At 41.9% G+C, this 21,251-nt stretch overlaps 1 protein-coding gene across 9 annotated transcripts in view; it reads right to left on the reverse strand.

The window, feature by feature from the left end:
- Positions 1–21,136, reverse strand: part of dysf (dysferlin, limb girdle muscular dystrophy 2B (autosomal recessive)) — a 58,126-nt gene extending 36,990 nt beyond the window's left edge. For 4 of the 9 annotated variants that reach the window (XM_031851113.1, XM_031851118.1, XM_031851114.1 and 1 more), the window contains exons 1-29: positions 20,876–21,136; positions 13,204–13,259; positions 12,861–12,952; positions 11,832–11,937; positions 9,391–9,514; positions 9,056–9,312; positions 7,952–8,080; positions 7,806–7,868; positions 7,664–7,714; positions 7,185–7,215; positions 6,927–7,042; positions 6,519–6,645; positions 6,339–6,442; positions 6,188–6,256; positions 6,023–6,066; positions 5,578–5,660; positions 4,240–4,272; positions 3,869–3,984; positions 3,576–3,689; positions 3,310–3,487; positions 2,733–2,857; positions 2,525–2,631; positions 2,164–2,359; positions 1,614–1,760; positions 1,361–1,492; positions 1,017–1,183; positions 714–828; positions 512–617; positions 205–347 (exon numbers count right to left, since the gene is read on the reverse strand). In XM_031851113.1, coding sequence (XP_031706973.1) covers positions 205–347; positions 512–617; positions 714–828; positions 1,017–1,183; positions 1,361–1,492; positions 1,614–1,760; positions 2,164–2,359; positions 2,525–2,631; positions 2,733–2,857; positions 3,310–3,487; positions 3,576–3,689; positions 3,869–3,984; positions 4,240–4,272; positions 5,578–5,660; positions 6,023–6,066; positions 6,188–6,256; positions 6,339–6,442; positions 6,519–6,645; positions 6,927–7,042; positions 7,185–7,215; positions 7,664–7,714; positions 7,806–7,868; positions 7,952–8,080; positions 9,056–9,312; positions 9,391–9,514; positions 11,832–11,937; positions 12,861–12,952; positions 13,204–13,259; positions 20,876–20,963 — 3,219 coding nt within the window. In that variant the 5' untranslated portion in view covers positions 20,964–21,136. Of the gene's footprint in view, positions 1–204; positions 348–511; positions 618–713; positions 829–1,016; positions 1,184–1,360; positions 1,493–1,613; positions 1,761–2,163; positions 2,360–2,524; positions 2,632–2,732; positions 2,858–3,309; positions 3,488–3,575; positions 3,690–3,868; positions 3,985–4,239; positions 4,273–5,577; positions 5,661–6,022; positions 6,067–6,187; positions 6,257–6,338; positions 6,443–6,518; positions 6,646–6,926; positions 7,043–7,184; positions 7,216–7,663; positions 7,715–7,805; positions 7,869–7,951; positions 8,081–9,055; positions 9,313–9,390; positions 9,515–11,831; positions 11,938–12,860; positions 12,953–13,203; positions 13,260–16,825; positions 18,128–20,875 lie in introns of those variants that run through there. The other 5 variants (XM_031851120.1, XM_031851115.1, XM_031851119.1 and 2 more) reach the window with 3 other exon arrangements.
- Between the last annotated feature and the right edge of the window lie 115 nt (positions 21,137–21,251).

Here is a 21,251-nt window from a genome sequence, read left to right on the forward strand (position 1 = left end):
CACACACACACACACACACACACACACACACACACACACACACACACAATAACCACTGTGAACATCTGTGTTTCATCTCCTCTCATGCTCATTTGTGCCACTAGACCACCATCTAGTGGCAGTAAGTAAATTATGTCATCAGTAACTCAATCTTTAAAGGATAGTTAAATAATAAATATATAAAATGTGTCTTTTTCTCGCTACCTTTCTGAGAGCTTCCATCTTCTGCTGGTCTCGCCTTCTCATCCGTATCCATCGCCGTCTCCGGTTGGTGTGGTACATCTTTTCTGCCGGCACCCACGACTTGGGACGGCGGTCCGGAGGGATGGGGATGCCGTACTCCCAGCCTGGTGGAGGAAGAAGTACTCGCACTCTTTATTTAAGGAAATGTACTAATACAACAATCTAAGAGGACTCACATTAAAATAGAAATTGCTCATCGTGGTTTACAGGTCTTCATCGATTAATTCTCTTTATAACTTAAGAATAACTATGATTCTATGATGTGCACCTTGATCATCCACAGCCCTGTTGAGATCTTCGCTCCACTCCACCTCCTCCCAAACCCAGCCTGGAGGACACTCCACCTCGTCCTTTGGCACCGCCTTCTCCCCATTCTGACACAGATTAACAGCGATGAGTGAAACCACACACACACACACACACACACACACATTTACCGTGTTTACACACACGTTTTTACACACACGTACCACGTCAGTGTACCCCTCCGGCATGCCGATCCACTGTCCGCCCGGTAACCTCATCTGGTTTTCAAACACTTCCTCTGAGAAGGTCATGTGACCGGCATCCACGTCAAACAGCAGTCTGAGGGTTTCACAGATGTTTATCCGGTACACATAAATACACGTGAGTACACATAAATACACATAAATACACATGAATATTTGCCAGCATGTAGAGGGAACATTTGAACATTAAAATCATAAAATTGCACCAAAAAAAGCCAATAAAGCAGTTAAATAATACTTAGAAACATTGAAAAACCCACTCACGTCTTCTCGGGGCTGATGTACCAGTCTCCGGTCCAGGTCCAGCCTGGAGAGGGTTTGAAGCTCTCTTTGGGCAGTTTGACTCTTCCAGTGACATCGCTGAACTTTGGGTAGGTGAGACCCGTCGTTCCCCAGTTACCCACCAGGGCGAGTCGGGTCTGGTTCTCATACTGCAGAGAGAGACAGTGAAGCCTTTCTTTTTTAGATTTAAGCAGCTTTCAAATTTTTGTGATGGGAGACTTTTTTAGGGTTGGAGAACGATTAGACATTCCCAGTGAAAGTCAGTGCTTTGTGTGTCGGATAGAAGTCTCCAAAATCAGAAAAGTCTAAAGCATTGTGCGTCTTACCGTCTCAGCAAACACCGACAGCTTCCCTTCAGCGTATTGGTTGAAGTGCTTGACGTCAGCGGCCAATCCAAACCAGACTTTAACCCTCAGCTGACCTGGAAGTTTGGCCTCTCCGCCGCTGTCCTGTGGGTTCTGCACAACACACACAGCCCGTCAGTAAAGCTTTATTTCAGAGGACGAAACGTGTGTGTGTGTGTGTGTGCGTGTGTGTGTGTGTGTGTGTGTGTGTGTGTGTGTGTGTGTGTGTGTGCACCTTGAGGAAGACGGTCTGCAGCTGTCCGCAGTGTTTCCCACAGTGCTGCTGGGAGAAGATCACGGTGTGTGCTGGGATGCGGTGGTACGCCAACCTGCGGTCGCCCTGCAGCATCCAGATCACGATGTCTGGGAGGCTGTTCTGAGGCTGGGCGAGAGACATCGAGAGCGCACAGAGGAACACACAGAGAGAGAGAGAGAGAGAGAGAGAGAGAGAGAGAGAGAGAGAGAGAGTATTGTCTTTCACTTTTATTCTGTCTCTTTTTGTCAAACACAATATATTTTCCAGTTTAATTTAAAATAACAATGATTTTTATAATTATTCTCTGGTCCTCTTTTTTTAAAGAATGAAACAGATGTTTCTTTCAGTATTTTAATGCAAATGTTGAAGTATATACAAATTATGCACAACTCAATCAACATCACGCCATTGTTTTACTTATGGTTGAGGTGTTTCAGTCCCACAAATGTGTTTGAGGTCTAAAGACGTTTGTTTTCTGGAGATAATATGGTTTGTTTTTAGACAAACACCTCTAAACCAACAGGCTCACCTCCTCGGCCATCGTCCTCAGCCTGCTGGCCCAGTCCTCGGCCTGCTCCAGCACCGTGGACAGCTCGGTGGCCGGTCCATGCTTGAGAGCCTGCGCCGCCGCCACAATCTGCTGCAGGTGGAGAGTGCGAATGTGCCTCAGCGAGCGGTCCAGGGGGGTCGCACACTGCCACTGGTCGATAGAGGGCAGCTCTTCACTGGAGAGGGAGAGAGAGAGAGAAAACTAATTACAGCTGTGAATTAAGTGCAGTGCAGTGAAAGGTACAATACTGTATTTACCCCTGAGATGTAGTGGAATAGAAGTATAAAGTAGCACAGTACTTGAGTAAATGTACTTGAATCACACAGTACACAGTGTTTACCTGCAGTCCGCGATGACCTGATCCAAAAGCTCGACCACTCGGAGCTCCACCTCCTCCAGATCACCGCCCGCCTTCACCTCCAGCTGCACCCGCTGCAGGTTCGCCTCCTGGACACACACACACACACACACACATGTTCGGATGGTAGATGCAGTACATTCATCGCAAACACTTCCTAGTTGATTTGTAACTCAAACCCAACACCCACCAGTCTCTCTATGATCGCCAGCAGCAAGTTAAGAGCCTCGATCCTCGGCTTGATATCTTCCCACTCTGAAGACAGAACCACCACCGGTTTAATGTTTCCCCAGGGGAGGTAGTAGTAGTGGCAACCTGGAACACACACACACACACACACAACAAAACCACACACACGAGGATGATACAACAGGCAACGATGCACCAATGCACCAATAAATAGCATCCTAGCTGATAAAACATTACTATCAGTGGATAATAATATTGTGCAAAGTAACAAAAAGAAGTTACTGCAAACGTAATTTAATTTACTGCATCTTTATCAGTTTACAGCACATGTACACTACTTTTGCCGCAAACATACGTGCATTCATATGTGCATTTATATTACTTTATTGCACAGGTACAGTGTATGTATTGAAACCAAATTAATTACAAAAACACTAACAGACACTACAGAGTAATTTAAAATGTCCTCATATGTGAAACAAATGGGCGGGGCAGCATAAAGTGAGTAAATCTGCTCTACACCGGCCCTTTAAATGTCTGTTGGTGTCACCCGGACCACACCGCACCACTTGACCTACCGTCGAACACGGCCCTGCTGAACTGGGTGGTGGAGGCCAGAGGGAGGCAGGTGTAGTCGAACTTGTTGCCGTAGTTGCCGATGCTGACCTCGAACTGGATGGCGTCGTCGACGTCCTGGAGGAGCGTGGCCGAGTAAAACGCCACGAAGAGGGAGAACTTCCTCTTCCTGAGAAACTTCTGTTGGACGGAGAGAAAGGGAAAGATGGATGATGGATGATGCATTTCTTTGTGTTGTTAAAGTGTTTTTAACCTTCTTCCCTCTCACCTCCACCACCAGCAGGTCATCTGACGGTATGTCTTCAGTTTTCTGCTCCGGCTTGTCGGCCAGTTTCGTCGTTAGCTCCAGTAGAACTCGACCTCGGTAGGCCACGCCCTCCCCCTGACAAACAGAGAGAGATGTGCATCACAATAAACACATTCAAAAGTAAAACATGCAGAATGTAAAGCGGTTTATCTCAAAGATACTTACCAGCCAAAAATCAAAGTTCTGGATGCTTTCATTTGATTATTTCTACTACTGATTGTATTTAAAAGTAAAAGAAACAAACGTGGAGTTACTTTTCCGAGGTTGAGCGCCTCGTGTGGATCGTGGAAGGCGGTGAACTCTCTGGGGCTTCCATACAGGTTGACGAAACACGGGCCGAACGTCGGCAGGAAGCCAAGACCATCATCAACTGCAACGACACAAAACGTCAAATAGATCATTATGAAAAGAATGTGAACCGGTGAAAATGAAGAAAAGACTGATTGATTCATTGATTGGTTGAAATTATGTGCGCTTGACAAAATAGATTCAGAGAGTTTCATCAGAATCAAGTTAAGATGGAAGCAGTTATGAGTTGAAAGGAAAAAGGAAATTGGAATCACAAAAATTAAATAAAAACACCCAAAATAAGACAAAGTGGTGTAGAAAGGATGGTTGGACGTACTGCCAGAGTGGACGGTCCGTGGAGTCAAGTCATCTGAATGCGTAGAGAGGAAGCGTGGTTCAGAATCACAGACAGATGTTCAGTGTCAGAACAGAAAGGAAACGGACGTCTTTGAACGCCACGCAAACCCAAGCAAATGCACTTGACCACAACGCAGAAAAAAAACTCATGATATACTGTATGCTGATGATTCATCGTTATTCACGTGGTGGTGTCAATCAAAGACGGAGAACAAATGGCACTTGTCACTCAGTGAGACAAACTCATGCATGTCGTCTTCATCTAGGACAAAAAACAGTGAGGCTCTCCAAGGACCGGAGACTACCAACGTCAGCGTTCAGCACACAAGCTCAACCAACTTAGTCTTCATGCCGGTCACGGAAACGTTGTCCATGCTTTGTTATGTTCACACACCGCAGATACATCTGGGGGTTCAAGACTTGGGATTTGTAGAAGAAAAATCCAACTTTCAGTTTTCAAAAGAACTTCTAACTTTTAAATTCCAAATGGATGCACACTTGGTTTGTCTTAAGTCGCTCCAAACCATAGGTACAATATGTATTTCATGATAAAGCTGTTTCTGTTCTTCATACCACACAGGTAGAAACATCCGGTTCTGAAAAGAGAAGCCAATGATGAAGTGTCTTAAACATGCATTCTCTCTAGTGTCCACCAGGGGGCGACTCCTCTGGTTGTATAGAAGTCTATGAGAAAATGACTCTACTTCTCTCTTGATTTATTACCTCAGTAAACATTGTAAACATGAGTTTATGGTCTCAATCTCTAGTTTCAAGTCTTCTTCAATACAGCATGATGTTCATTTAGTACATTATGGTCCATTTAGAGTCACACAGACCATAAAGCAGGGGATGCTTTAGGGCGGGGCTACACCGAACGCAGAACTTTACACAAAATGTAAAAATTCAAATGAATCAAAGCGATTGTGTATACGGCCCAGCCCTGGCACGATCCAACGACACCTGATCAGTAAATCATAATCCAGATTACACCAGTTAGGTATAACCTAGTCCGGTTCCGTCACGTTTACATCTAGTCTGGATTAGGAACCACTACACCAGAGCAGCACAAAGTGTCCAGATTACTTACCATCCAGGTTTGATTTAAGGCAGTGTGAAGTGCAACAACGTGTTATTTTGGTGCAAATAAATCAAACCATAAACAGAATTGGACCTTTAAAAGAACTGAACCAAACCAGACAAGACCGGTTAAGTACAAACAATCCGATGCAGTCAAAGCCAGCCAGTTCCAGTCTGAACCAGTCCAAACAGAACTGGTCGGGTCCAGTTCAGTTCAGAGCAGTTTCGACTCGTTACTTACCATCTATCTCTCCACCGGGGGCGGAGATCTTAGACATGCAGAGGTGGGTGGTGCCAATGACATCATTGTGACTGGCTCTGTCCCTGAAAGGAGAAAGTGAGAAAGAAAAAGCTCTAAAAACATGCTTCAAACGGTGACACAAATTAAAATGTGTTACTCTAAACCAAGTGGTTTTTCAAAATGTGGGGCCGGCCTCCCCCAGGGGGCTACGGGACAGTTGAAAGGGGGGGGCGCGAAGGGAGAGACGTGAGGTAAAAATACTGCTTGAGGTAAATGAGTGGCCAATTTGCGTCAAAATGTGTACACGATGCACATATCTTTAGATTCAGTGGGACCTACACTATTTGAGGATATCATATCATTATCGTACGATGTCCATCGCAAATTTAAGTTTGATTAAAACAAAAAGTAAACAAAACAAATTAGCATATGAGCTCGGATTCACCAGTCCAGAATTCTGATCCTCATCTTCTCACACATGGAGGGAAACTGGGAGGAAAAAAACAAAGCATACACCGTATAATGATAATGAGGAGTGCATTGATCTTAGTAGCACAATACAGTTGCATAATAAGGTGTGTTTGCACTGTGTTTTGTTCGTGTGTCTCACCCTAATCGGCATAGCCAGGCTCTGGTTCCATTGTGGATTGGCGTTCTTCTCCAGAGTTTTAGTGCAGACCTGAAAAAGAAAATACAACGCACATTAAATTCTGCGTTTAATGTTGGGTTTAGGATACAAATATTCGGCTCAATTGACGCACAGTTTTGCCAGCAAAGTGGATCTCCACCAGAGGATCCACCAGGTTCTTCCTGTTGCCGTCAAACCCGAAAATCTGCCTCATCCCATCCATGAAGGCGTCGTCCACTGCAGGCGGAAAAAAAGAGATCGAAATTAGAAATCTATCCGACGCATAATCGGTGAACACCCACTGGAAACTCACTTTGTGGCAGGTCTTCAGCTCTGAAGATCCTCAGGGTGAAAGTGGCTCCTCTCAGAGACAGACCCGCCGGTCTCAGCAGGTTTCCTTCTATATCTTCTTTATCTTCCACACACTCGCGTTTATCAGCCTGGCGGAGACACACCTTGTGAGGTAGGTCAATTCATGACTTGTTACAGAGTAGTTTTTAGACTGTGGTTCGTGGTTAGTGTTAGACACCAGAGGACATGTCGTGTTGTGTGAACTTGTTAAACTCATACTGCAATTCTTCCAGCTTCCCCTGAACTCACCAGTGGGACTGTGAATGCTAACACAGCAATGCTAGCAGGCTAACATGCTATGCTGCAGTAACATTAAAAACAAAATGTTATTATGCTAATGTTTAGCATGCAATGTTAACGTCAGACTCACCGGTGGCTCGTCTCCAGCTCCCAAAACCAACAGGCTGACCTTTAGGTAACCTTTGACCCCAGCAGAGAGGTCGTCGGGGTCACACAGCAGCAGCCATTTCCTCAAGAAGCAGTGTCCTGCAGAGAGGAGGGGCTTAAACTCATCAAACTGACCAATCATATACCAGGAACAACTCTGCTCCTTAGTGATCCTTTTCACACCAATACAACAGTAAAAATCACCAAAAAACACATATATTCCATATAGATGTGTACTCACTGTGCTCGTTGTAGACGGTGCCCACATCCAACTGGAAGAAACATCAAAATATGTTTCATGTTTCTGCTCGTCGCTGAGCCAGAACACAGTACTCCAAGGAATGTATCGAAGTACATTACTCAAGTACTGTACTTAAGGACACATTTTAGGTATTGTACTTAAGTATTTTATTTTACTTTATACTTCTCCTTCACTACCCCTCAGAGGTAAATATTGTACTTTTTACTGTACTACATCTCATAACACTGACAGGGAACATTTTAAGTCAAAACTTCTACTTTAAGTACTTTAAGTACATTTAGCTGATAATACTTACGTACTTTTTCTTGAGTAAGGTTTTGAATGCATGATTCTTAAGTGGAGCAATTTCACACTGTGGTATAAGTACTTTAACTTATATATGAATATTTCTTCCACCAGGAGGAAGTACTTTCTATCTTTTTGTAACAGACATTTGAAGTTAGAACTAAAATGTTTACCTTGAATTCACCGATCACAGCATCAGTTCTGAGTGAGCGGGAGTCACACACCTGTCGGGCAGGTGGAGAGAGTTTACATGTCTGACAGGGAAGTACCTGACAGTAAAATCCAAATATCCAAGAACAAAACAACCAGACTCACAGTGATGAAGATCGGTTCATCGAACAAGTCCGATGGAGTCTCGAAGAAGTTCAGGAAGAAGGTCTGTCGAGAGGAGAACACTCACGCTGCAGTTTGACAGACATTAAACTGTTTCCTGGTAAATCATTCAAACCTTTCTTGGTTACCTCATCAAAGACGGGGTTGTTGTTCTTTCTGATGCGGGTCCTCTTGCTCTGCCCGGCTACCGTCACCTTCACAACGGGCTGGATGTTGATGCCCGGCAGCTGTCGGCCCTCGATGACCCGCACACGAACCTGGACAGGAAGACACACGAGCCTTTTAAGTGTATTTAAAACTTTAAACTCTACGAATATATATATTTTTATTTATTGATTAATTATCTGCAAGAATCATCAGTTAACAAAGTACTCAAGTACTGTGCTCAAGTACACATTTAAGATACTTGAGGTATTGTACTTTTTTAATTCACTACATTTATCTGATAACTGATAATTGAGTTAGTAGTTGTTTTACACTTTGCATATAATAATCAGCAGATGAATCCATAATGAAAATAATCATAAGAGTTAATAGTTCATAATGTGCTCCACCTCAACCAACAACGACAGTAAAATCCTGCTTTTACATTAATGCACGAGTATTAATAATCTAATGATAGAATTTATAATCACAGTTTTTTATGAGATTTCACAGCTTTTCCTGATTTACATACTTTTACTTTAGTTACATTTTCAATGCAGGGCTTTTGCTTGTATTATCATTTACAGTGTAGTATTAATATGTCTATTTAAGTAACAGATTTAAACACTTTGTATCGTCTTCTTCTCAAGGTTTTGTGACCTTGTTATATACAGTCTTGTATTTCTTGTGTAATATCCCTAAGCCACCACATGGTGGCGCTGTGAGCAATAACTAAGGATGCAGCACAGTACAGAATGAGCTTGAAGTAAAGGCAGTAAGTAGTCTGTCGTATATATTTCATTGTGTCTTTGAAATCATAAATACACATAATTCCAAACTTATATGCCACAAACAATGTGTGACAATAAATGAATCACCAGCTAAATTAATAGTAAATTAACCTTGTTATACATTACCATCAACTCTGTTCTAAAAGACCAGCTTTGTTTGCTTCCATTTGTAGAATTTACATCAAAAAATAAAACTTTATTCATGTTTTTGGTGTGCTTGGAAATGATGACAGTGTTGTTATTTATATTTCTTGTAGGACAGATGACCTCCATATTTGTAAAACATGGATACTCTACCTGTAAGTCCTGAGGTTTGTTGGGCAGCGGTTTTGGCTGACTGCTGGCCCCCCTCCTCCTCTTCCTCAGCCCTCCGTGGGTGTTGTAGGACGGCGGCGAGCGCTTAGGCGTCTGGGCCGGGGGGGACTCCCGGCCCGAGGGCCCCTGAGGACCGACGATGACCATGGAGCGCCCGTCGTCGGGACCCTGGTCCTCTGGCATCTCCATCATGATCATACTCTCTGTATCCTCCTCCCCCAGAGTGTCCAGAGAAATCACTGCAAAGGCCAACAGATTGACAGTCAATCAAACAGCAGGACCGATGTATTCAGTGAGTAAATGACAGATTATATTACTTGTGACTGTGTCCAGCTCCACGTTGGGGTTGTTATGGGGCAGAGCCTCGTGCTGGGGAGGAGGATGAAACATTGAAGACGATCCTGGAGGAGGGACGTAGGAAACCTGCACGGTCAGCGTGGCCTAAAGGAAACACAGAAAGCACAGTTATATACTTCAATCAGTGCTGGTGAAAAGTCAACGCGGGAAACGCGACATTAAGTATAGTTCATCGTAATGAACGTAAACACATCATAGTGACAGCAAACGCATCGTAATGATATCATCCACCATTTTTCTCTTTGGATGAGCATTTTAGTGCAAGTACTCAAAACGTCATGTTATATTGATTTTATATTCAAGGACGTTGAAGAGATGGAAGGTTTGAAATTGCATAAAACAAAAGAGGATTTCTTCAGCTTAAGTTGTGTGGCAGCAGCGGTGCACTGACCAGTTAAAGGTGTAGTCTCCTGCAGTTTCCTTCAACAGGAAAAAGCAGCTTAAGTGACTAGCTGCAGTGTTTCTGTCAACAAAGATATCAGCGTCTGTGTGTGCAGCGGCAACATCGTCTGATTCTATTCAACAGGTTTATGATCACATTCAGGTCACTGATGTGATTGTTGACTGTGCTTATAAAAACCTTTCTGAATTTCCAAAACATGTATTATATCTCACTTGCATGAAAAGATGCAAAACAATCTGAAAATGTAAATATAATCTAGAGATTATAGTATATTTTGTGTTTTTAAGTGACGCATTTATCTTTCAATATGTTGGTTTGTATTCGATTTCTCTTTGCTTTGTGTGATGACAAATGGCTCTAAACATCACACACACATTGTACCTTCTCTGAGGTAGACACAGGGTTTTGTGTGTGTGTGTGTGTGTGTGTGCGTGTGTGTGTGTGTGTGTGTGTGTGTGTGTGTGTGTGTGTGTGGACATCAATCAGATCCACTCTGATTGATCACACACTGAGAGGAATTTGTTTTGGGTTGAGGAAACAAGGATGGGAAACAGAACGGTGCTTCATCTGCTGAAGGCGACTATAGGTGTGGCCCATCAAGAGGTGTGTGTGTGTGTGTGTGTGTGTGTGTGTGTGTGGCTCTTGTGAGGACATTTTTGGTAAGTGAGGACATTTTTCATCTGGCCCTAAGAACCTCAAAAGGCTGTTTTGAGGATTAGGATTTGTTCCTTTTTCACAAGATGGGAAATACAATAAAATGTATGAAACAAACAGAATGGACAAGAATAAGGACCACCAATACAATTTATCTGATGAAGACATTTATCTGGTTATCGAGTCTTTCATCTCCTTAAAACTACTGAAACAAGACTTGAAGTGTGGTGACATTAGCTCACCTGTTTCCAACAAATGATTTCAAACATTTTTATCGAAACTCCTTTCTTTGCCCTGATTGAACAAACTGCACTGGACACTGTAATGGGAAAATATGTCATAGTCTCATGTGAAGGTTTAAAGAATGTAAGTCCTAAAAGAGCAGACACCAAACTGTAGTTTAGTATCCAGGTGTCTTGTTATCTGTTATCATTGTGCACTGTTTCTTTCTTCTTCGTAAGACAGAGACACAGAGAGGCCATGACTAACAGAGATCCTCTGTTTGAAATACTTTTGACTTCCTTTGTGACGCATTATCTGAAGTTGTAAAGGCGTAAACCTTTGCATGGATATATGATGTGTGAGGGTAAAGAATGTCTATTCTGTCTCTGCAATGGTAATCTTAACAATGTCACAGTGGCTTCAAAGGAAGCATCTGCTGTGAGTTTTAAACGGTTTATTGAAAGGCAAACTGTGAACAAAGGGATTTGCAAACAGGAGATAAAGCATCTTCCTGACTGTCTTAAATGAAGTATACTAAGGCTTGAAGGATGACTTTTATTGTGTTCTTTGTGTATTCTTGTTAGCTAAGCAGATAACAGGAAGCTGTCTGAGCATAAATGTCCATGCATTGTGACTGTTAGGTAGACCGCTCTTACAGATCACTGCAATGTGTCTGTGAGACTGTTCTCTTTGCTTGCAAGCAAATAAATTGACTTTACAAACCTTGATCGTTCATCAAAACTCTGTTTACTTTGTATTGATAGAAAACCTTCACTTTCTTCTCCCGACTAGTCATAAGAAATATTCCACAACAACACAAGTTCAATAATCCCACCATGGCGAGTGAGACTGCATCACGTAGGACGAATAAAAGTACAACTATCTTCAAATTTAATCGGATTCAAATTAAAAAAGAGAGAGAGAGAGAAAAGAGCAAGAGGGGATGGTTGTTATTCTGCTCTGACTCTGGAAAGTCTCTATTTTAAGATCCAGACAGGAAACTCAGAGTGATTTATGATTTGTCATTGCTTCGTGATACAATGAGACTGTAAATTAATCTGTCTGTGCTTCACTCAGTGTGTGTGTGTGTGTGTGTGTGTGTGTGTGTGTGTGTTTGCTCACCCCTGTGATGTTTCTCTTAGTGTCCAGCAGGGACAGGGTGAAGGTGGCGGCCAGGTTGGGAGAGTTGAGAACGTCTCTGAGAGCCAGCCGGGTTTCCCCCAGAAACCTAAACAGAACACACACACACACACACACACACACACACACAAACACACTTAGATTGTCTTCAAAAGTACTGCATTTGGTACACGAGTACTCTGACCTGAGTGAAATAAGCAGCACTATAAACGTTGGGGTGTGGGCACATGGGCAGTATAAAAATCCTATTCCTGTACAATTATTAGGTGGAAATGAGCAGAACATGCGCAAGAAAAGTTATATTGGAACATGCATTTGGTCCTTTGTTATGTAATAATTCAGTACATTTTATCAGCCTAATTTTCTGGTTTCTCAATCTGTGTGGAAGCAGCTGGTGGTGAATCTGAGATGGGCATAAGATCAAATGTATTTTTGTTGCTACGTGTTGAACTCATTGTCCATCTAAAAGCAAAATCTGAAACAAACTGAAATCTGATACCGCTTTGGTGCCAAGGTGTCAAGGGTTCAAATCCTGCACGAGCCCACAAGCTGCTTGTCTTCACACTTTAAGACAATCACTCAAATGTCTGCTTGAGCTGCAAACGTGCTGAGAAACGTCACTTTTGGTACCGCGAACCAAAGCAAAGAGGTCACGGTCTGCACGTCCCGTGAGAAGCGGATGAATGGATCACTGAATCAATCAACACAACAGCCGGTGAATGGGTGGAAATATGAGTGAATAAATACTCAACGACCACAATGAGAGGATGACCCGATTCTCTCATGCCTGACCCCTTCCCCTCCGACCCGCTTGACATCTTGATGGAGCGGAACGGTCCAAAAATAACCATCTGAAGGGGTGCTTTGGTAAAACAAAACAAGTCTGGACCACACCCTTGTCTGTGCCCTGGGTTGGGTCCGGTCGGTCCAACGTATCTCAGTCTCAGTCTTATCTCAATTCCTGCACTTTGAGCTATAAGCTATGTTTCACACACACACACCAGTCAGTACCTGTTTCTCCCCATCTTCTCATGGTCTTTGACGACACAGTGCAGCTCTGTACCGGAGTCCAGAGGGATCCCCTTCAGATCCCATTCGAAACCCTGACAGAGACACAGCAAACAACCTATCTCACTTAGTGGAGTCATGGTTCTCTGTTACATCTGCTTGTGATGTAGGCTGATAAGATGGGGGGTATTTTCACATTAAAAGCTCCTTCTTGTAGCTTTAATGTCAGTACAGTCCACCAGGAGCAACAAGAAAAGCTAAAACAGATGTTAGATGGTTTTTTTAAACAAATATTGTCGTTGTCTAAATAGCAAACAATAGCTTTGAGGTAGTGTACATGACGTACCTCGTTCCAAACAGGGTTGGGGTTGTTCTTGATGACCTTTGTCTTCTTCTTAGACCCTAAAGAAAAATGGAGAAACAGGAACATTAAGAGTTAGCTTATGAAACAGACTTTGGGTTCCAATGAGTATGTTCCTATGACATTGACATGCATGTGCATATGTGTGTGTGTGTGTGTGTGTGTGTGTGAGCGTTATCTTTCTGTGGCTTCCTGTAACATGGAGTTCAGAGCTCTGATTTCCTGTCTGTCCGGCACTCTTGACAGGAAGTGGGACTTAAGACGGACCGATAAACTGCCAGGATTCATCATCGTTATCATCACAGGAATGTGACGTGAATAATTAAAAAAGAGGAACAGGAGACAGATTAAGATGTTCTTTCCAGATGAAAGGAAACAGAGACAATGACTATTGTCTGATTTTAGAAGCTACTCATTAATGTCCACAGATTGAACTTCATTCATCTGCATGCTAACATGCTCACAATGATAATGCTATCATGCTGGTGTTTAGCAGTTTACCATGTCCACCATCTGAATCTAGCACGTTTGGTTTTAAGGACTAAATCACAGCTGAGACCGATGGGAATGTCAGTAGTTTTGCAGGATTAAACTAAAATGTTAAAAATAAAAAAACAGTTGACCTGACGATGGTGCTTGATAAAAAGTGAAAGGATCACTAATGCTGTTAAAAATCACCTGGAGGTGAACATGAATGTCTGAACCAATTTTAATGACAATCCATCCAACAGCTGTCGAAACATTTCATTTAACCACACAAATGTGAGCCTCATGGTGGTTAGTGGATGGGCCACCAAAGTCATGAGACTTTTGTTAAATATAAAGAAGCATGCTAAGACTAAAAATTCATCTTTTACCATGATCAATTTATTCTGTGTAGTATTTTATTTTTGTTATTTTGTTAACTTGATTTGGTGTGCATCAGTCTCTTCATCTTCTCTACATTTTGGTCTTGTTAATCATTTGTAAAGCATTTTGAATTTCATTTGATTTGTTTGAACGGTGCTATGTAAATAGTACTTGATTGATTGATTGATTGGATAATTAATGAATAATAAAAAGGGGGTGATGGTAGTTTACCCATTGCACTCGTGAAATAATCATTTTAGTTCACTATAACTTTTCAAACAAAAACTGTGTGAGATAATAAAATCACATCCAAGAAGTCTTGATGCACAAACATGATGCACTCCTTCACTGATCCATACATTTGTTAATTAATCAAAATTAAGAACAAAAAAGCACGACGGATGACCTTGATATCAGAGCAGTTCAGGTTCACACTGCATGTTCTCTCATACACACACCCACGGCTGTTTGCTTTCCTGTTTTCCCCCTCAGCCATCACCCAATGTGAGAACACACACACACACACACACACGCACACACACACACACACACACACACACACACACACACACATTTACCTTCCCAGATACACAAACAAGTACGTACAATACACCCTTGAATACCTACGTAAGCGTACCTCCGTTCTTGGAAGATATCTTGAAAAACACCTCCACCCTTCAACAAGGGGTCAAGAGGGTACGTTATATGTGTGTGTGTGTGTGTGTGTGTGTGTGTGTGTGTGTGTGTGTCCCAAGGGCTGATATCTGAGCTAGCATCTCAGAGACAGGAAGTGGCACAGCATTAACTTCCTGGTTGGTTCAGCTTGGCACAGTTTCTGTCATGAGCCCAGAATAGAGAAAACTGTGACCCACAGTGCTGTGAATTACGTGTGGGAAAGCTAAGTTTAGACACGGGCTTTGTGTGTGAGTGTGTTAGCTGTGTGTGTGTGTGTTGATGTGTGTGAGTTCAAAAAGTACAAATATTGAGAGATTTGGTGGCTGTTTCCTACTTTTAAAAATATATTTTGTTAATGTGTTTTTAAAGTTTAGGAAACAAAAGTGCAAAAGTATAACTGTGCTCGCTTGGTTCCCAAACTATAATCACTGCCACACCTCAAATGTTAGCAAGGAATCTGGTGTGTACTGATCCAATCAGAGTCTTTGTTGGGACTAACGTCAACAACTTTATCAATATGAATCAGAGTCAGACGGATACGTACGGTACGCTAGCATTCACATTATTTATAACCTTATTATTAGCTTAGCTTGGTAACCTTCGTCACTGCTTTATGCTAACAGCTGAGTGGACGTTTCCATTTAAAAAACACGTAAAACAACCAGGCGGCAACCTCCAGTTTTGAAAAGTGAAGCCAATACCGTGGAGCCTTAAACCTGCATTCTTTCTAATGGCCATCAGGGGGCGACTCCTCTGGTTGTACAGAAGTCTATGAGAAAATGACTGAGTGTGCCTGCAGGCTATAATTGGTAGAGGACCAGGATGAAGTAGCAGTGCTGTCAGTTTTTTTTTTTTCTGGTTTTGACGGAGAACAACACTTATTGTTCCAATAACAACACTTTTGCAGGAAATCCTGCCTTCAGTACACAAACACGAGCACATGTTCTCACATTTAATCACATATTCACATGCTGCACAAGCTACGCCTGCAGACAAAAGGCCACAAACATGATGGAAATGAAAAAAGGACAATCATGACATCTCTTTAATAAGGCAAAATCAGCTAAAGCCATCCCATCTTCCCATCCAAAAATAGGAGGCACATATGCTTTTAAAGATAATATTTTGGGTTACAACAAGTACAGCAAAAGACTATTCCATTCTCAAGTCTAGTGTTAAATATCTAAGGGCAAGTCCAAGTTAAGTCTTTGAACTAAAGTCCAAGTCAAATCTCAAGTATTTGAGGAGGAAGTCCAAGTCCATTTACCTGATAATACTTCTGGACATTTACATAAGTAACATTTTTAATGTTGTACTTGTGTAGTATATTCAGACTGTGGTATTTCTACTTTTAGGTAAAAGGGTCTGAGTACTTCTCCCACCACTGTGTGTGATGGCACCAGGAAACAGTGTCAGGACAAAGGCAGGAAGTCAACAGCAGAGCTCACCTCATCAAGAAGCCACCGACACTGACTCGTGGAAAGTACAAACAACAAACTGATGGAAAACAACGGACAGGTAGCCAAGTCACCTTCACACGTGTCATTTGGCATTCCGCCGGGAGTTAAACCAGATTCTTATTTTTCTGTTAAATACTCTTTAGTAACAACACAATGGATCCTCCTGAATGCTGAATGTTAAGGGACAGATGTATTTTAAAGAGTAGACAAGGCTGTGATGTGCTTCAGTCCGATGTTTACAGCTTGTCTCTGATAGCAAGCTTGAACTGGCAGATTCCTCAAGCTTAGATTCTGTTCCTGCAATTTATCTTAAAACGGTTTTATTATCTTTTGATAAAATGGAAACGTTTACAGTGCATTTGCCTTTTCCTCAAGGACCTGAAGCTAGGCTTGAGATAAGGCTTGACTTAAGCCTTGTCTTAAAGTAGAGACTTCAGCCTTGCCCCCAAAAGCCACTACAGTTACATTTGTATTGAAGGTGTCAACTGGAGAGCAGTATTTTCTGCACACTAAGATTCCACTATTATTCTGAATATGACAATATTTTGTGCTTCAGTCAATGAGTTTACGATGCAATCTATCATCTTACTACCGATCCCCTGAACTTCCCATGATCCTCTTACCTCTGAATGTGACACTAGCCAGAGGGTCAGAGTGTCTCAGGTTGTTGGCTCGCTGCAGAACGCAACGTAACATGGCTGACACCTCGGCAGAGTCTCGAAAACCTGCGAGGCTCAAAGAACTTTGCAAAGATTTGCTTCTGTTGAGTGACGGGTGGTTCAGTTCACCAGGTGAGAGGGATCCAGGGCCGGATGTCACGGTGGCTTACATGTCCCCGGGAGCTTCAATAAAGATAATGACAACCGGGATCCAGGGCCAAAACTAACAAACCAAAGACCAAGTGGTGGAGAAAAAGTGTGAAAGAAAAGCTCTTCCTAGTGAAAAAAGAGAGAGAAATAAAAAAGATATCCACAGCTTGTTCTCCACTAAGTCAAATACAATTCTAGGGCTTTTCTAAAAGATTGTCAGTAACTTGAGTCCTTGTTTGACAAAATGAAAGTACCAGCCTCGCAAAAACATGGTGAAAAAAACAAATTATCCAAAGATTGTTTTCCAGCTACAACTACAAAATAAAAGCTCTTTTCCCCAAAGGATAGACGTGCCCTCACAAAGCTAGCGTCTTTCTCTTTGTGACTCTCTAACCCAGTCATGAAGTGAAAGAGGGACACAAGCACACACACCTCACATCCAGAGGAAATCTCAACATTTCCTGTTCTCTTTTCCTCTCTTGTCTCCTGGTTGTGTCCTTATCTTGCCCACATCTTTGCCAGTACATTCTCCACTATACCACCTCTGTCCTCGAATCCCTGTAATCTCTGTTTGTACAGGATTTACTTCAATCTGGTGCTTTCAGTAAACTGTCAAAGCCTCTCAAAACCGCCCCAAAATATCATGAATTTCTAATCCCATTCTTGTGGAGTCTATTTCAACTGCTGTACAACCGGCGTTGCAATTTATCTTTTAGATCAGGGAAGCAGGATTACACACTCAACCTGGACATCAAATTGAAGGGCTTTTCTTTTATGTATTGAAAATTTGGGGCTGAAAAAGGGACTTGGGTTGTGATAAGACATGACCTTAGTCAGAATGATCATTTAGGCCTGGTTGCCTCATTCAAGCAGACATCCAAAGTTTGTTCTTTACACTGATAGAGCTGTATTTCTAAATATCTGAAATGAAAATGACAATACGGGCCAATCTCTATGCCTAAACTTGTTTTCCTTGAATTTGAACATGTGTAATTATTTGAGGAGGGGTCAATAAGGCCACACAGTGCACACGGATGCATGAACAACAACACGTGCACAATGAGAGAGCGCCACCTGCAGACCGAACCAGAGCGCGCTCACACTCACACCGTCTGATCTGCACAGAACGGAGGTGAAAGTGTCTGAAACACACAAAAAACGTTACCTCTCTCTGATAAGAGTTTGTAAATGGTAACTAAAACACATACACATATATATATATATATATATATATATATATATATATATATATATACACGTATAAAGGGTGCATTAAATGATTGTGCTGTAACTCGTAGTTATCCCACGAAATCCACTTGAATCTGCATGAAACAGGAAGTATAAAGACCACAAAAAGCCCCACAGTGTGGGTGGAAGTGTACAACAGAAACCAGTCTCACATCCAGGTGACTGCTGTCCGTGCACCGTGGGAAACAAGAAGACAGCGACAGGCATGATGAGGCAATGTCAGGATTGATGTTTGAGTGAGAGTAAAGGAAGCAAACTGCATTTAGAGACAAGAAAACAATAAACAACTTCTCCTTTAAATGTAATGAGCTCTGAATGGCAGAAATGATGCAGCAGTTTTAAAGAGCAGACTCAGCGTTGAGGTTGAAACTGATTAGATCTCAGATATCAGCCAGAGAAGAGAGGCTGCAGATAGTATTCATCTGCCCTGTGATGCTTTTCACACTGCTGGATACTCGTGTTTTCAGCCTGGAAGTTTCTCGATATGTTGCCGTTATTTCAATCAGAGTCGAGCAGTAAAGAGTGAAAGGAAACATGGAGAGAAAGAGAGGAGTCGACATGTAATAAAGGTAGCTGGATTTGAAGTTTTTCCAAATTAAGCAAATTTCTAATAGGTAGAGTATGTAAGCTTCAGCCTGGTGAATAGAGCTTCAATGAGAGACTTATTTGAGGGATAATCCAAGAAAAGATGTGCAGTTATTGAAATATAAAACACAACGCAGAGGCGAATTACGCTGCAAATTACGGGTGTATTATGATCATAACCGTACAGGATGGAGTACATTATTCTAATTACACCATGGCTATTAGTCCAGCCAATGTCGTTTGATCCTCATCACTCTGAGCTGCTTTGTTTATGCATATTTTGGGACGAAAGAGAAGTGCCAATATCTCAGGATAAATCATGATAATAGAAATACTTTCTTCTCATTTGCTGTCTGTTGTCAGTTAAAATCATGTATGAGGGTAAATAAACAGGTAAATATAAATACAAACATATAATATACGTGTTAGGCATTAATGCATTACTGTAATATTATTACTTTCCCCAGTAAAGAGCAGTGTAAGGGATTACAATTTCCAAAACTGTTATTACATAACTAAGAAGTAATACAACAATACAACTGAACCAGCTAAAGTAACTAATTACTTTTGATACCAAGTAAAACATAAAGTACCAAGTAATAATCATATCATTACTTTTTAAAGGAGTAATAATTTAAAAGTAACTTAAGTAACTTGCCCAACACTGATAATATTAATAATTATAATAATAATATATAAATTAGTGTACAATGTATGAAAACTGACGATTTAGCCTTGGCAACATTTATTACTTTGTGCTACGTTACCAGTTAATAAAGAGATAAGAAAACTGACGACCAACAAACTACGTTACCATACTTACATATTCAGTTATATCAGTTTAGCTATTCATAAAATGTACTGATTCACTTTGTTCCATCCCAAACGTTTGTGTGTGTGTGTGTGTCTCTGTAGACACACTGCAGGCACTGCCCTATATTACACAGGGAAACTTTTGTGCAGCAAAATAGACAGTGTCATGAGTTCATGACACACTTGCTGTTGGTTAGAAATCTCAACTCTTCTTCACACACATTCTGCACTCTACTGTAGTACTCTACTGTTATACTCTACTGTTATACTCTACCGTTGTACTCTACCGTCGTACTCTACCGTCGTACTCTACTGTAGTCTAACTGGTATACAGCAAGAGAAAGAGTAAAATTAAAGAGAGATAAAATAGTGAAAGAAAGGGAGATAAACATAAAGACAGACTAAAAGTTCACTGGAACAACTAACTGACTCACGTGTGGTAGTCACATACAAAGTCACATAAACGATGACCACACACTCTTCACCTGAACCTTAAGTGGTTTTGTTGTCTGAATCCAACTTCCTGTAAAAGACGCTTTGCATGTAATGAGCGTATATTGACACACACCGTCACTGAGAAGTGCAAAAGTTAAGCTAGAGGGGAAAGTGGAAGGTCGTAGTTTAAACCAAAGTATTGAACAAATAAAAACTTTGACCAGCTGGTGGATTGACCAACACTGACAGTCGAAGAGCTGCGCTGCTATACATCTCCCAACCCTGGCTATTGATAACAAAGAGCATGAGAGACGGAGCGCCACAGAGGATGAACTTCTGTTGAAAGAATGGAGTTAAATATAAACACAGCCATGATTAACATGGAGACGCACACACATCTCCTCATAACACTTTGTGTATTATCTCTGTCACTGCACCTAATGAATTGTCGTGGAGTAGAAAATGGCGTAAAAGGAAAATACTCAAGTACCTAAAATGTACTTAGTTTCACCCCATCGTCACATCTTTCCACCCCTCTTTCTTCTTCTTCTTCTTCTTCTTCTTCTATCCTTGTCTCTCTGCGCCTCACCCCTAAACAGGCTGGAAGCAATGAAAGACGACCGGTGGACACTTTCCCATTATAACCTCAGCTGTTAGAGAGCGGAGGTGTGGTTGAGTGGTTAGATCAATACTGTGCCATCCCTATCTTAAGCATTGCACACTCTATGTACTTGAAATTTATCCTTTCCCTCTTGACCTCAGTCTCAAACACACCATCCCTACCTTCATAGGTGACGGTGCAGTAGGAGTCGCTGACGTCGTCGTCCGGCGTTTGCAGACGCTCTGCACACAGTATAAACACACGCAGCATGCCTCACACACACACACACACACTCAGTAGAGTTCTGTCAAATGCCCCAGACAGACACAGTGAGGTCCATATAAGGGCGTCAGTATATCCAGAAAATATCGTCCAAATGAGAGAGAGAGAGATGGGAAAGCAGACGAGAGACACATAGACGAAGAAGGGACTGAGAGACCAGAGCTGTAGCTCTCAGCTGTCTCTCTCTCTCTCTCTCTCTCTCTCTCTCTCTAGCTGACTCATACTCATGCACACACACACACACACACACACACACACACACACACACACACACAC

This window comes from Anarrhichthys ocellatus, unplaced genomic scaffold (genome assembly GCF_004355925.1).
Source record: "Anarrhichthys ocellatus isolate YVR2014 unplaced genomic scaffold, GSC_Weel_1.0 scaffold11, whole genome shotgun sequence".
NCBI classification, from domain to species: domain Eukaryota; kingdom Metazoa; phylum Chordata; class Actinopteri; order Perciformes; family Anarhichadidae; genus Anarrhichthys; species Anarrhichthys ocellatus.